The 14,746-nt window shown below is 34.9% G+C and overlaps 1 protein-coding gene across 1 annotated transcript in view; it reads right to left on the bottom strand.

The window, feature by feature from the left end:
• Positions 1 to 10,254, bottom strand: part of LOC136747752 (ethanolamine kinase 1) — a 70,793-nt gene extending 60,539 nt beyond the window's left edge. The window contains exons 1-2 of the mRNA XM_066700900.1: positions 9,982 to 10,254; positions 673 to 932 (exon numbers count right to left, since the gene is read on the bottom strand). Of these exons, the coding sequence (XP_066556997.1) occupies positions 673 to 932; positions 9,982 to 10,110 (389 nt within the window). The 5' untranslated portion in view covers positions 10,111 to 10,254. The remainder of the gene's footprint in view (positions 1 to 672; positions 933 to 9,981) is intronic.
• Between the last annotated feature and the right edge of the window lie 4,492 nt (positions 10,255 to 14,746).

Below are 14,746 nucleotides of genomic sequence, written 5' to 3'. Positions count from 1 at the left end.
TTCAAGAGCTGGTTCTCAAACAAGTTCGGTAGCAGGGTGGTCAATAAGTTGTTATTGACCTCTCCTTCTCTCTCTCTCTCTCTCTCTCTCTCTCTCTCGCATGCATACGCACAGCGCGAAGCACTCCTAAACACCCTCCTCATTTTCCCCCTGAGGTACTCTGCAATTAATTATTCAGACGGGTGTCCTTATATACAGTTGCTATCATGAGCCACAGGTGTGTTTTATCCATGTCAGCTGATAGGGGAGCAGCAGGTATTTTTCCATGTTCTCTGCGTATATATCTCCTCTCCTTATCTACTCCCTGCACAGCGTCACAGTATATATATATATGTATTTATTTATTTATTTTTGTCTTTTTTGTGGGGTTAAATTTGTTATTACGTTATTGCTATACTATGGTGTTTTCTCTCGGTAGTATCAAGTTACCTGAGACCTGGAAGAGCTGTTCTGTAGTAAATTGGATTTGGCTTTCCTGATAGTTGGTTGTATGAAGAATTTGTATTAGTTATGATCATTTTATTGCTGGGTTAGAGTAACAGTACCTACCTGGCACCGAACGGGCTAAAAACACTACACATTGCTTAATGGTCTTACACATTTTGTTTCTCTTCACTTATGGCTGTCCTAGAGTACACAGGTTATACAAAAAAGCATGAAATATTTTAATACCTGTAAATTGCTGGCTGTCTCACCAGCCCTTCGTTCAAAACCGTTCCCTTCAAATACTCGTAGCAGATGCCATTCTGAAAAGTGCAGTACAGCTGAGGTCCACAGTTGTGAGCATGGAGAACCATGAAGCTTTTCAGCTCATTTCCACGGTCTACGAAGAGGTCAGTCTTTTTGCCATAGACACGGACCAGGATAACATCGTCCATTGATATATCCACATAGCAGCCCATCAGCTGGTTTGTGATTCCTTCAGTAAAAAACTTTAGGACATAAAATAAATCTGTATTAGCACAAGCCCTGTTTTAAAAGTTTATCTTGCATGATTTTGTTTGATTATTGTTAACATTGAAATTTACAACACTTTTTTTTTACCCTGGATAAGGACATCTGACAAGAAATAAAATAACATTGAGGATGACCATCTGAGAGATCTGATTTGACAGATAATCCCCAAGACATGGTTAAAGCAACAAGGTAACCCTGTATATTCTGAGTAGAAGTATAAGGCTATCTGGAGTTTGACTTCTGACTGTGTCACAGAACCAGACCACACTGATTGAAGGCATGACTGTGTGTGATGTTTTTCTCTAAGAGCAGTGCTCCTGGTTTGATTTGTAAATGGAAACAAAAACAAACCAAAAAATGATCATCTTCATCTCTGTATCTCCAAACATGTCCAGAAGTGGAGTGGTTATGAAAAAGAATGTAATCCACAAAACAATTATTGAAAGAGAATGATTTATGAAGAACTTCCTATACTCTGTGAGTTCTGCAGAGACACATTCACCTCATCACATATTCACATGGCTTAACATTAAGATACTTATATGTAACATTGTTTTTTGAGGGGGGAGAGGCGAGGGGGTAGTTTTGACTGACATATTTGTCAAACCATTTGCTATTTATCTGTTTTTCTACCTTGTGTTTCTGTCGGCCTCTATCTGTATCTACATATGTGTATCTGCCTATCTGTACAGGGGCTACTTTTCCAGAATAAATGTTTTATTAGGCAGCCGTTGGATGTTCTTCCAGAATAACTTGTCCAATAGATTATGGGGCCTATCACTCAGTCTGATTTACCTTACACTACAGATCTACAATTCCCGTGGTTTATCATGTGTGACTTTGAGAAAGCATATTTTAATACCCAAAAGTGACTGTCAAATATTTTCTGCATTCAAATAACTATCAAAGGGTTTATCTGGATGAGATGTGAAAGCTTAAAGTGGGTCATGAGCTCCATCCACTGTAATGTAACAGTAAAAATTCACCAGCTTATCATTATTTAATCATGTTTTAATGGAAAAGATCCCCACCCCAAATATGGGCTTCCTTCCAAACTGAATTATTCTCTAATATGTTAACAGCTGTAATTGTACACAATTACGTTTTGTGTCTTAGACAACTCCGCTTCAAATGCAGTGCGCAGTTAGTTACTTACCGTACTAGATTAAGTGATAATTATATAAACTAAAATTCCCAACAAGAATTCTAATTACTGTCATTTGTCTGAATTAGAAGTTTTCATCTTTTCTATTGGCTCCATCCCACAGACCCGCAGAGTAGTATAGAAAAGTTGACCACATACAGCCCATCTGTATTTAATAATCTTATTCAGCATATTCAGAATAAGTCATTCTAAACCAGTTAAAGGAAAGCCTTTGTTTACTTTACCACTAATGTTTAAAGTTTAAATGCACAATCAGATCAAATGAACTAAAATGTATTAAACTAATTAAAAAATATATGTAAATAATATAAAACTATTTAAATTTGGCTGGAAAGAAGCCTGTACATGGAAAGTTATATATCATCATTTTGCAGTATCTTTTGGGGTGAATTAACAAAAAAAAAGAAAAGAAAGTATTTTCTAACATTTTGTAATCTTTAACCTAGTGTTCACTCCAAAGTTATTTTTCATGTATTTATTGATGTAGTTTTTACGTAAAACATTTTGAGATTCGGTTTTCTATTGTGTTCATTGTTATTGCTATGGGAAATCAGTAGACACATTCACAACATTGTCTAATCACAGACGTTTCCATAATATAGTTGCCTAGATGTACAGAAACGCATTCATATAAATGGTGTTGGACAGACAAATGTGATATTTGTTGTAGTAAATAGTTACGTTTTTTCAGTTTTAGTGATGTGTCTTTCATTATCTCTCCTGGAGAAATGGGCTAGTAAGAATTTTTAAGACGAGTGCCTTTCACCAAAAGGAAAGTGCTGCCGTGGGAGAGAGACGGCAGCAAGCTTCCCAAATCCCTCACGAGAAAGACCGTTACAAATGTGAACCACAGGCAAAGGTGAACAAAAGCGCACAGTTTATTCTAGTTTATTCTAAGGGACATGAGTTGATAAATCATTTCTGTTCCCACTTAAAACAAAATGCTTAGAAACAGGCACTAGGAACCATCTGAAAAGCATGCACTGTTTTTGTCTTGTAATGTACATCTATTTCCAGATATAGCTACCTTACAATGACAGTAATTACTGTCACTGTTCACTGCTTTATCTTGGAAGAAAATTAAGACTTGCAAATCAAATTTAGGACGGTCTCTAGCTCACCAGATTTCACAACATGGAGACAGGAGTAACAGGAATAATGGATCTGATGAAAATATATTTGGACAAGTGATTGGCTGTGATGATTTAAATTAAGAAAACTCCAACATGACACATGCTAAATACAGACAATATTTAATTAGTATTGAAACAGCAGTGTTTTGTCTGACGTGATCATTAATCAGAATACAGATGACTTTAATTATAGGAAATTTTGGGGCTCCTCATATGGTTAATGTACCATCTTACTCCACCAAATGTTTGTTGAATTTAAAGCCTTGTGGTTCTTAGCAAAGCAGAGCCGCACATTTTTTTTTTTTTCAACAGTGCCCAGTTGCGTATAGCACATTTTATTCAATGCCACCAGATGGTCAGTTTCCTAAATTATTCCTGAAACTGAGTATTGCCTACAAATACATTTTACTATCTATTAGCAGTTTGAGAGCAGGAACAACGTAAGTTCATTCTGTATCAGTTAGTTTGGAATACCATTTAATACCGACTTAAATAAGAGCTTCTCATACAACTCCCTGAAGAAAATAGTTTTTGTGGCACTCAATGTTAAAAGGCTTAAATTGCCACAAGCTTTCCTCTTCTAAGCTTCCTGGCATTGTCACAGTCACAAACAATGCATTAAGCTTTTTCCAAGGTTGGGTTTCACTGGGACATATTTACAGTAACAAAAACTCAACAGCTATACAAATCATTTGTGAATGGTTTTCTTGTTAAATCTGACTAGGGTTACAGTACAGATCTTCCAACTGTAGTCTTAACATCTACAGAGAAACAACCACTATGATTCAAGTAGTCTAAGACGAGCAACATTTCTGTCAGACTTTTTTCGCCCCCTTATTTTTTTTTAAATCTAGTGATTCTGTAGTTGGATGTAACAAAGCATTGAACTTCGTAAGACCAGATGTGAATTAATGAAGCGTATCTCGTCTGGCTTGTGGAGAACAACCTGAACGAACAGCCTCTCACCTGAGAACCTGTTTCCCTCATATTTTTGAGTTGTGATGAGTCCACATTTTTAAAAATTTAATGCAACATAACTTCATTGCATTCAGAACAAGATCAAAGATTTCTGTCTGTGTGTTTGAAGTCTGTTCTATTTGAAGTTGCTTCCAAAGATGCGGTGTGTAAAACAAAAGTTTACATATATTTTGACCTTTTCTTGTAAAAATGTGTATAGTGTTGAACATCTTAAAGATGAAAAAAATCAGTACAGTAGCTACATTTTTTTCCCAATATGTACGACTGGACTTTTAATGTGGGGTTCAGTAACAAACCAAAAAACGTCTTTTATTATTATTATTAATTCTTATTTTCTTTTCATTTGTGACCGAAATTGATGGATGTTCCTTTGTTTCAGGAATAATTCAGGGAGCTCTGAGCGGTGTGTACTCACATGAGGCGTTGAATCTACATTCTTGGAAGGTTTTTCAATTTTTTATTTTTTTTTAAACTACATTAGATCAGGGTACAATCTCTGAATGTCTATGTAGAAAACCTGTAGTGATACAAGACTTGCAAATGCAAATTCAATATACTGACAGTATAAGTCTCCTTCACACAGAAAATAACATATTTACCATGTGTCTGTGATGTAAGTTTTAACACAAACTGTAAACACTGCCACAGTTAAAGCCACCCAAGGTCACGTTTTACTTGTAATTGTTGGTGGAAATTATGGCATATTTTGTGTACTAAACTGAAGACAGTAAAGACAAGCTGAAACACCACATTAAAATATTATTGCCTTTTTATGTCAGCTTCAAAGAAGAAAAAAAGCGGAAACACTGAAACTAAAACTGTGTCTTCACTTAACTACAAATTGGCATCCATAAATTAAATTCTGACATGAATTATTGGGAGGAAGTAGCTTTCATCCCGTTTCTTCTCGTATACTTTGGAGTGCAAAGTGTTTACATTTCATGGAAATTCCCTTTAAAACACTGAACAAAAATCCTAATTATTGAAGTCTTGTAACCTCTTTATTGGAAGAGGAAACCAAACTGAACTATGTTTTAAGTCACTGTATGTGCATTTCATGAGAGAAAGAAGCTATGATTCTGTAAATAATTAACTCACCCTTTAAAATGTTTTATATATGTATGTGTGTGTGTATATATATAATTTCTTGAGATATGTTGCACAGTAACGGGAACACAATATGGAATATCCATTTTCAGGTACCAGTAAATCTCCTGAATTAAATAGCAATTACCCCAGCAAAACAGTACAGGGCTTTGAAAATCATCTATATGGTGTTTTATTTTTTCCAGAAATAAATATACATAATACATACATTTGTCTAGAATTTGATTATACAGTATGTACTGAGCTTTTTAAAATTGATTTGAATCTTTTCAAAATCATTCTCTTGCACCTTTTTTCACAATAATTTACTTGGAAAGACTAAGGTATTATAATTGTATTATTATTATTATTATTATTATTATTTTTATTATTATTATTATTATTATTATTGTATATATATTTTGGTAAGTCTCTAATCAGGGGCAGAAAATGAATCTAAGCTTTTTTCTAATCTTTTGATGCTGCATTAATGTACACAAAGTAATGAATTAATTGCATTAAAGGAAGGTTTAAATGAGGTGCCAATGTGTGAGTACACCATGAATGAGGTCAAGGGCTTTACTTATGTATTCAGGGGTTTCAAACCAGAACAATTAACCTTTGATGAGGTTCTTCAGAATGATTTTGTCTGTATTCAACCACTAATTTCAACAGATTTAAATGTATGTTGAATAGCCACAGGCCTGTATGATTCAAACTATTATGCAATTTCATAATGAACATGCACATTGTCATATATATATATATTTTAATTAATTATTTGTCTTCAGTGCTTTTTGGTGTTTGTAATGGCTTAACGCTGTTTTATTTTTTCATTGAAAAGTACTACAGCACAAGGTTATGCATCCTTGACCACTCTAATGAAGTAGACAGACTTATTCTTCAACGAACCTGATATCGACATATATATATGTATGTGTGTGTGTGTGTATGTGTGTTCCATGTCAAGCCTGCAAAGTTTATTTAATCTTCCCATTTTTTATGTGGATATATATATATATATATATATATATATATATATATATATATATATATATACGTGTGTGTGTGTGTATATAATGACCACATAAAAGATGGGAAGTTTAAATAATAAACTTTGCAGGCTTGACATGGAAAAGAGAAGATTGGAAGCGGAAGAGAAGTGGAAGCGTCTTGAGGAGGCCTTCATCCAGCAGTGGGTTGATTTAGGATGTTAATGATGGTGATGATATAATTTGTACTCCAGGTCTCTTTGTTAATGTGTTCCTTCAACATGAGTTATTATAACACATTTACAAACTGTATTACAGTTTGAGTGTATACTGTTTGAGTGTTTTCTGTGTGAAGGAAACCCAGTTGACTGAGTCTTCTGTTTTACTTAATTGCAAGGAACATCCAAGCTTTCAGTGCACCAAAAACATACCTGTACTGCAGACTTTTTTTTTTTTTTTAAGTTAACTTTACAAAGGATGAATTGGCAGGTTCCCGTGAACATCCTGTTCTACTAACATGTTGTTATAAATTACACGTTCTTTCCAATAACATCTGAGAAAGAAAAGACTGTAATTTTAATTTCAAAACCACTTGGCATACCTACTATACAGAACTGTACTTAAAGTGAAGGGAGGATCTGGAGAGACTCAAACAAAGAGTAAAAATAAAAAGACATCCTTAGCTGAAAGCTGCTGATGAGGACAATTCCCTTCCAGCTGGACAGGGATCAAGTGCATGCTTGTCAAATCATTCAATGCCTGTTCCATCCGATTCCTTTTTTTCTTCTTTTCTTTGAAGGAAAGAGGAGGCCTAACTATAATGCAGATGCTTACAGACGTGCAGTTTATGTCAGAGGCGGTTTTTTTTTTTTCATAATTAATATCTGTGACTGGTGACATTCTGACGGAGATGCTTTATTTATGGGATTGATGTGGGTTTTCCTGCTCCTGCTCATTAATTTTGTGTTAGTGAAGTGATCCTAGGGTTCAGTTATACCTCATCCTCATTTCACAAACACACTTTATCAACATGCCTTTGACATCAATATCTGTGCCAGTCAGTTCTGTTCAGATGCCTTTTCTCAGATTTGATTGGCACATGCTAGCTACATGGATTGAGTAATGTTTTATCCCAGATTACAGGAACTAAAACACTGGAGTGAAAAACCCATTCATGGGCAGTGCTTATCGGTGGGAAAATTGGTACAGAAATGGACAACTGACTGTATGCAAATCAATCCCAAAAACCAAAACTCACTCAAAAAAAAAAAAAAAAAGACACACTGTGTTGAGACCAGTATCAAGACATGTAATTAATGGTCTTAATTTGTTTCTGGTTCTGGATGTCAATCTGAGGACAAAAAAATAAAAAGATGTGCATAATTAACTTTCAGTATGTCAGAAAGAAGAACGTTCAGTTTCTTCCAATATGGTTAGATAGATGCAGGCCATTTTTAGAAACGTATGCTCCAGGCATAGTGTCAGTCAAGGGACATGTCATAATCATGGAGAGCTTTAGGACAGTTTTATGAGGTCCCGATGAAACACCTCAGTAACAGGATCTATTTAAAAAATGCATTACAGAGGTTACATGTATTTTCCTACCCTAATTATACTTTTAAGGTTTTAGTTTATTTGTATACATAGCAGTGCCTGCAAGTTCTTAGCATACCCCAAATCTGGGCTGACCTAACCTAACCTTAGTTAATGTTTATACAGGAATATATAGCCCATAACCTGAAACATAACTTAAGGTAATAAAAGGCATGCAATGAAGTCCAAGAGTAGTTTCACCTGGAATATGACCCACTACAATATTATTTTATTTTTATTTTTTTCTTCTTCTCTTTTACAAATGTAGGAAGCTAGTATTATTTGGATTTTAAATGGTCATGAACAATTTTGGTTGGGTGGATGAATGCACAGAAATTAATATTAAAGATAATTAATGCTGAGTATGATGAAAATGCAGCTCGACAGTAGTTGTTTTCCCATAAGAAAGCCACAAGCTGGACATAAAGAGCTTAAGGTCAGTTAAAAACAACCTAATGATTTGCATTTTCCAATGGTTTATTGGTAATGCCTTTTATTCACTGTATCCCGCATGTACACACATATATCTTTCTCAAAAATGTAACCTAGGAAAAAATAAGATCATTTTTTATCTCTGTATAAGTATATGTTGAATCTTTAGAAATACAGTGCTTTCTTTGTATATTAGTCACATCAATACTCTCTCCTTGTCTGCATATAATTTTACCTGTCTGGTTCAAGTAAACTCATTTTTTGTTCTACATCTCCCTAACAAGTTCATTGCTTCTGCTCTCATCGACATGCGTCTGTGCCAAAGAAAACACTGTCTGAACCGGAGAGCTGCCATGGGCAGGTACACTGGGAATTAGCCTTCCTTGTTCTGGAAGCTTTTCCATTCTAACTAAGCTGAAGATTGAAAGATCTCCAGGCAGTTCTGCTGGGATTCTTCACAATGCAAAGCCTATTTCTCTTGGAGATTGCTCTACTGTTTGCTGACATGAATAAAACTGTCACCTCTTCAGGACTACAAATTTGCCAAGGGACTGCACAGCCTCTTGCTATCGCTGGCCTTCGAATGAACACACGGAGATATCTGGGGTTACAAAAGAAAGGCGCTTCACAAATGTTTCAGAACACAGATTAAAAAGGAAAGAAAGAGACGAGCATTCCATTTTTTTTATACATATTTGTGTTTTCCCGTAGTGTACATTTGTTATTTGTAGCCTTTTTAGATGCACCATAAAAGCATTTGCTGTAACTGATAAAACTTGCAGTACTTGCTGTATTAGGGGCATATAAACTTAAATTCCATATTCTGGGCTGACCAATAAATAACGAATCTGACACTGTTCTTTATTTTTAGGTTTTAGGTCACCAATTTGTCCAGTCTGTAGCACTCAGTATATTTTACATACTTATTTAAGTTTAATTCAGTTTCTCTATAGGGGGGGGGGAGAGAGACAGGGGGGACTTTACTGTTATACCCATCTGTTTTGTGCAGAGTAAATATTATATATTAACAAAATGACTTTCTTTCTCACGTTATTAGCATTAACAAGTTAAAACTTAGAAGTTGAAACTTCTTTGAATGAATTCCAACACAAACACTCCTGTACATGTCAGGTAACCCCCATTTCAGTTGCTGCTTCAGTAAACCATAGTTTCAACAGTGGGCCACATGTCTCCACTTGGAAACGGGCATTCTGTGTAAATACCTTCTGATTGGCTCGTCCACTGTCACGCCTCCTCCATTTACTGTCCTTTCATTTTCTCCCCAAAACTATAGAACTGTAACACTGACCGTACAGTTACAGCTGGAGAGGGCAACCATAAATAAATACACATGAGTAAACTGCAAGCTTAATTTGATCACAGAATGAAATTCCTTAATATCAGCTATTTAGAGGTTGTTAATATCACCTGATGTATTTTGTATGTAATTGGGTACACTGTGAACCAACACAAACTAGCGATCCTACACAAACCATGTGATTTCTATATCTTATAGTTATATATTTATCTGCCTGTCTGTCTGCCTGCTTGCAGCTTTGTATTTCAATATATATATATATATATATATATATATATATATATATATATATATTCTCCTATTCCCTTCAAGGTTTTCTTTACTTGCCTTCAGTTTAACCTGCGCTGGTGTCCAGTGGGGCCGTAGTTTCTCCAGCAGTGCAATCACACTGCTTCTCGGGTTATTTTCATCCACACATATGTCCAGGTACAAGACTGAATCTGGTTGGGTTTCCATAGTACTTTGTATTATTTTTTGCTATGGCTACACCGGTGGTATTTTCTTACGCTCCCCCAGTCCAGCTAAAGTAAATTTGAGTTGTTTTTCCTCTGTGTTGGTTTCAGTGTATATCCACAAGTCTGTCAGAGTGCAGGGTTCTAGCGGGCATCTTCAGTGGTCGTATTCCTTTATCTTGTGTGATTACATATTAACTTTACCAATGACCAAATAAAGGGACAGAGACACAAAGATAAGCCAATCTTTCCTGGTCCCATATTTATATATATATTTTTAATACAGTGTTTTATCATTGACAGAAAATGAAATGACAGACATTTTAAAAAAGGTGAAATTGTATGTACAATGAGGGCTAACGTCTTTATAAATGAGTGCTTATGCTGCTTCTGTAGTCTTCATATACTAAAGTGTACATACAGACATGCATTTCTTTTTTGTTTATATGTGTGTGTTTGGGGGGAACTTACAGAAATATTAGTACAATTGTATAGTTATAGCATGTAAATAGACACAAGTAAACCATTGAAGGCCAGAGGTACATTCAGGAAGAATTCAGTTTCTTCTGGAGATCTTTATACATTCATTATGTAAAAGTAATTTTAAATATTTTTTTACCTAAATTTTTTACCTCAAAAGCACATTGTTAAGACTGCTGTTTAATAACTGAATTCAGTGCAGCCAAGGAAGTCACTTCAAATGTCACCATCTTTGAATATGTTGTTTGTTATATTTTAACATTCTAGTTGTAGGATTGTTGCTTGAAATAAAATGATATATCCCTTAATAAAATAAATATATTTTAGAGAATAATATTTATGTGAATGTTTTACAGCTTCACTGCATTAATTATATCTGCAAGTATATATTTTATCTTAATACTCCAGACAGTCTTTGATCATAACTGTGTTTTGCATTGCAATGAGCCTACGGTATATAGCTTGAAATGTAGGCTGCATATGTTTATAAAAATTACCTGTATGAAGTTTACAAGATAAATAATTCAAGAGTAGAGCTGCAAATATTTTTATAAAAATGTTTTCACTTATTGAAAAACAATGCTGTTCATATATATATATGCACACACACACACACACATCTCCCAGTGTTTGCTGTGGAACTTTCCCCCATTAAACACAGGAACGGAATTATGGATTTGAAAATGATTGAGATCGTAGTACGATAGTGGATCAAGGTCATATAAATCCCCCACTTAAACTTCTGATTGGGTTGGGTTTGTGTTTCTACATGGTTAATGGTTAATAAACATGTAGTTTTTTGATTGGGTGTAGCTTTGACATTTTTGTTGGTTGGAGTTCTCTGTCTAGAGGAGGTATCATATAGGTTTAATGCAATGGTATATATTGTCTTTGTATTGCTTTTCGCACTGCAATGCAATGTGTAACAGTTCAGTATAAAGATTATGATGATGTTAGGCAACATGAGCTGCAGTTTTGTTAATTGTACACATTAAGATGTAATATGAAAAATATGCAACCTGTAAAGTGCTCTGTGGCTACCCTGCGACGTGTGCTATACAAATAACAATAGATTGATTTATTGAAAATTGAATGTGTGTAAAATATATGCTGCTTTAATATGAAACAAAAATGCATATTGCTATGCATAAAACATGCAAAAGTTTCTCTATTGCATTATATTGATAGTAGTTGCATTTTCATATCATTACCCTTGTAAGTCGCCTTGGCTAAATGTGTGAATAAAATAATTCTTATGAAGGTAACTTAAAACATTACACTGAATGTAAGAGGATGATGGTTTTAGAGAAGGATGGAGCCTTTGAATGAGTGCAGAGCAGTTGTGAATATAGCCTACTCTCACTCAGGACTGGAAAGGGTACTTGTTGCAATTCTGTGTTTTAATTATGTTCTATCACTCTGATTTAATGCATTAAGAGGTAACACTGCCGATCGGTTCTCTACAGCCAACAAAATAACTTCAATCCTGTAGTGTGACTTTCGCCTTGTTTAACCTCACACTCAGGATAGACACTTCTCATGGGGCCACTTCCTCTCAAGCAGTCCGTCGTTTCAGTCAGCAAAGGTTACGTACAGAGAAGATCTGCTTCGAAACAGACTGCATTCTCAAGCCATGTTTTTTTTTTTCCTTCTCATTTCAAAGGTGGTGAATGCAATAATAGCACAGCATTGTTCTGAAGATATGCAAATTAATGCATTTAAGTGATTCATACTCATCCCTGCAAGCTTCGGAAAAATAAATATGAAACATCCGGAACAATGTCTCTTCAGTAATAATTAAGCTGATGGCCTATTATGCAGTATTGCAAATCAATAAGTACCTTATTTGGCGGCACTTGAAGTAGTGAGCATTGGCTGGAGGCCAGGCCTACTTACACAGAACGAGCAGATGCAGGTGCATGTAAAACTTGTCTGCCATTTGTCAGTGAAAGAGAGAATGGGATGGTAACAATTGGAGCCAACCTCTTCAGTTTAATTGTGTGCAAGTGCTGGTTTAGAAATATTCTCTTTGTTCAGCAGGTGCTGTTATTCTGTTTTCTTCCTGAATGCGCGGCTGAACTGAACAACTGTGCAAGATCCATCTGTTTCCCTGAGTTTCGTATCTGGATGAAACCATATTCCCAATGCGGTATCATTCCCACAGTTTTAAGTTTTTGTTTTTTTGTTTGTGGTTTGATGTTAATTGTTGAAAACATTATAAAAAAAATATATTGGTAGAGGTTTCCACCCGACATAGTTAATAAATATATTTGTATTTCTGCCACTGTTTTGGGAATACAACAACCTGATATCCCGAAGTGGTGTTTTCTAATGTGCTTGGATTACCATGGATTAATTAAAAACAGACTAGTATTAGTTTTGTGAGCTTACAAAATTACCAGAGTGTATTGACACACATACTTTGGGAGATGCTAGGAGTTGTCACTTGCTTACACTGTGTCCTTTCGAGTTTAATCACTTAATGGCTTTAGATTGTAAATTACATTGTTGTTGACTCTTTAGCCCTAATAATGATAAAATGCTTGACTGTGGTTAAAGAGGTCCCTGGGTCTTAGTCCTTCATTTACTCAGTGACAAAAATGCAGTTATGCTGAACCCTGTGCTGAACTGTATAACTAACAGTATAATTAATTGTTTGGTTAAGATAATTCCATTAATAGGCGTTATGTGTGTTTTCTTGTTTTTATACAGTCTGTTAGATTCAAATTGTTGTTCTGTTGTCATCAAAAGCCCTTTCTTTCTCTATCAAAATTCTCATGTTTTGAAGGAGAACTGAATATCTGCATTAAAAATTTAGAGCACATTCCAAAACCTCACTTCACAGATTCAGAGCAAGTGTATGAGCAGATGTTCCTTAGTGATCTGCAAATAAATGGAATTCTAGATAAAGATACTGCGATGGTTATTAGTTATGCAGGAAGCAGCTCGGCCTGAATAAAATTGACTAAAGGAAATTGTGAGAAAACAGAAGCAGAAAACAGGCGTAAACTATTATGGCAGGCATTTGATTTCAGTCTTTTTTTTCTTTCTCTTTTGGATCTCAAGGTCTTCTGTCCTGTGTTAACTTACGGAGAGACAGACCTTAGAGAAGCCTGGAAAAGAAAGAAAACGTTGATAAAAATGTCAACAAAGTATAGAGTCCAAGAAAAATATTAAGCAATAATAGCAAAGTTTTTGGCAAAGCAAAGCAAGCTTTTATTTTTGCTGATAGAGTTTATAAAAATACATTGTGAGGAAATAAGCTTGGTACATATTTAATGAAATTTATAACAATTGTTCTACAATCAGATTAAGTGCTTGTTTAAAATGCAAATATGTTCTTTTCTTTGACATGCTGTAATTAAACAGAACAATGCTCTATTTTTTCATCTGGTATTATATGGTACTCATTAAGAGCTTTGAAAACTGAACAATGATTGACCACCTGGTCTTGTTACTGTAGTTCAATTTATTAAACTCCCTTTCTCTATAGAAAATCAATAGTAATTGTATGGGTTGTACAGGGTCAGGCATGTTTTTCTTTGGAAAGATATAATTAACTCGACCTGCATGCTACATATGTTGATGACAATTCTATATGTGTTTTTGCAAGCACTGTATTTTGCTTATCTGGGAGTTCTTTAGATTCCTGCAGAAAATTAACACACTAAGTAATCTAACATAATATAAGGTATATGATTACCCTGCAGTATTGTTCGTGGTAAAGTGCTTTGAAAATTGAATTTGCATTGCAGTCCCTAAATATAAATGCTCATCCATTAATGCATTCTTTAAGAACTCCAAGTGTTTACCGTTTGGATTGGCTAATTCTGGGTGCATTGCAGAACATGGGCTTGAGCATTTACAGCGATCCAAACCATGTCCTTGATCCCTTGAAGATTAGAAGGCTACCATAGAGAAAAATAATCCATAAGTAAATAAATAAATAAATAAATAAACTATCAGTATCCAGCTGTCTTTTTATATACCTTTTGGTAAAATGTTACTTCCAGAACAGCCAAAATTAGACTATGCCAGGGCACAGGCTATATTTCCTTAGTGAATTGACGGTGCTTAATCATGACACAGCAGATTGTTATTCTATAGAAAATTAATTTCTATAAATCTGGAAAATAGAAACCTGGAACACAATGTTTTGC

The sequence above is a fragment of the Amia ocellicauda genome, chromosome 4 (assembly GCF_036373705.1).
Source record: "Amia ocellicauda isolate fAmiCal2 chromosome 4, fAmiCal2.hap1, whole genome shotgun sequence".
Classification (NCBI taxonomy): Eukaryota; Metazoa; Chordata; class Actinopteri; order Amiiformes; family Amiidae; genus Amia; species Amia ocellicauda.
Note: the sequence above shows the minus strand (reverse complement) of the source record. Positions and strands in the feature narration are given on the sequence as shown.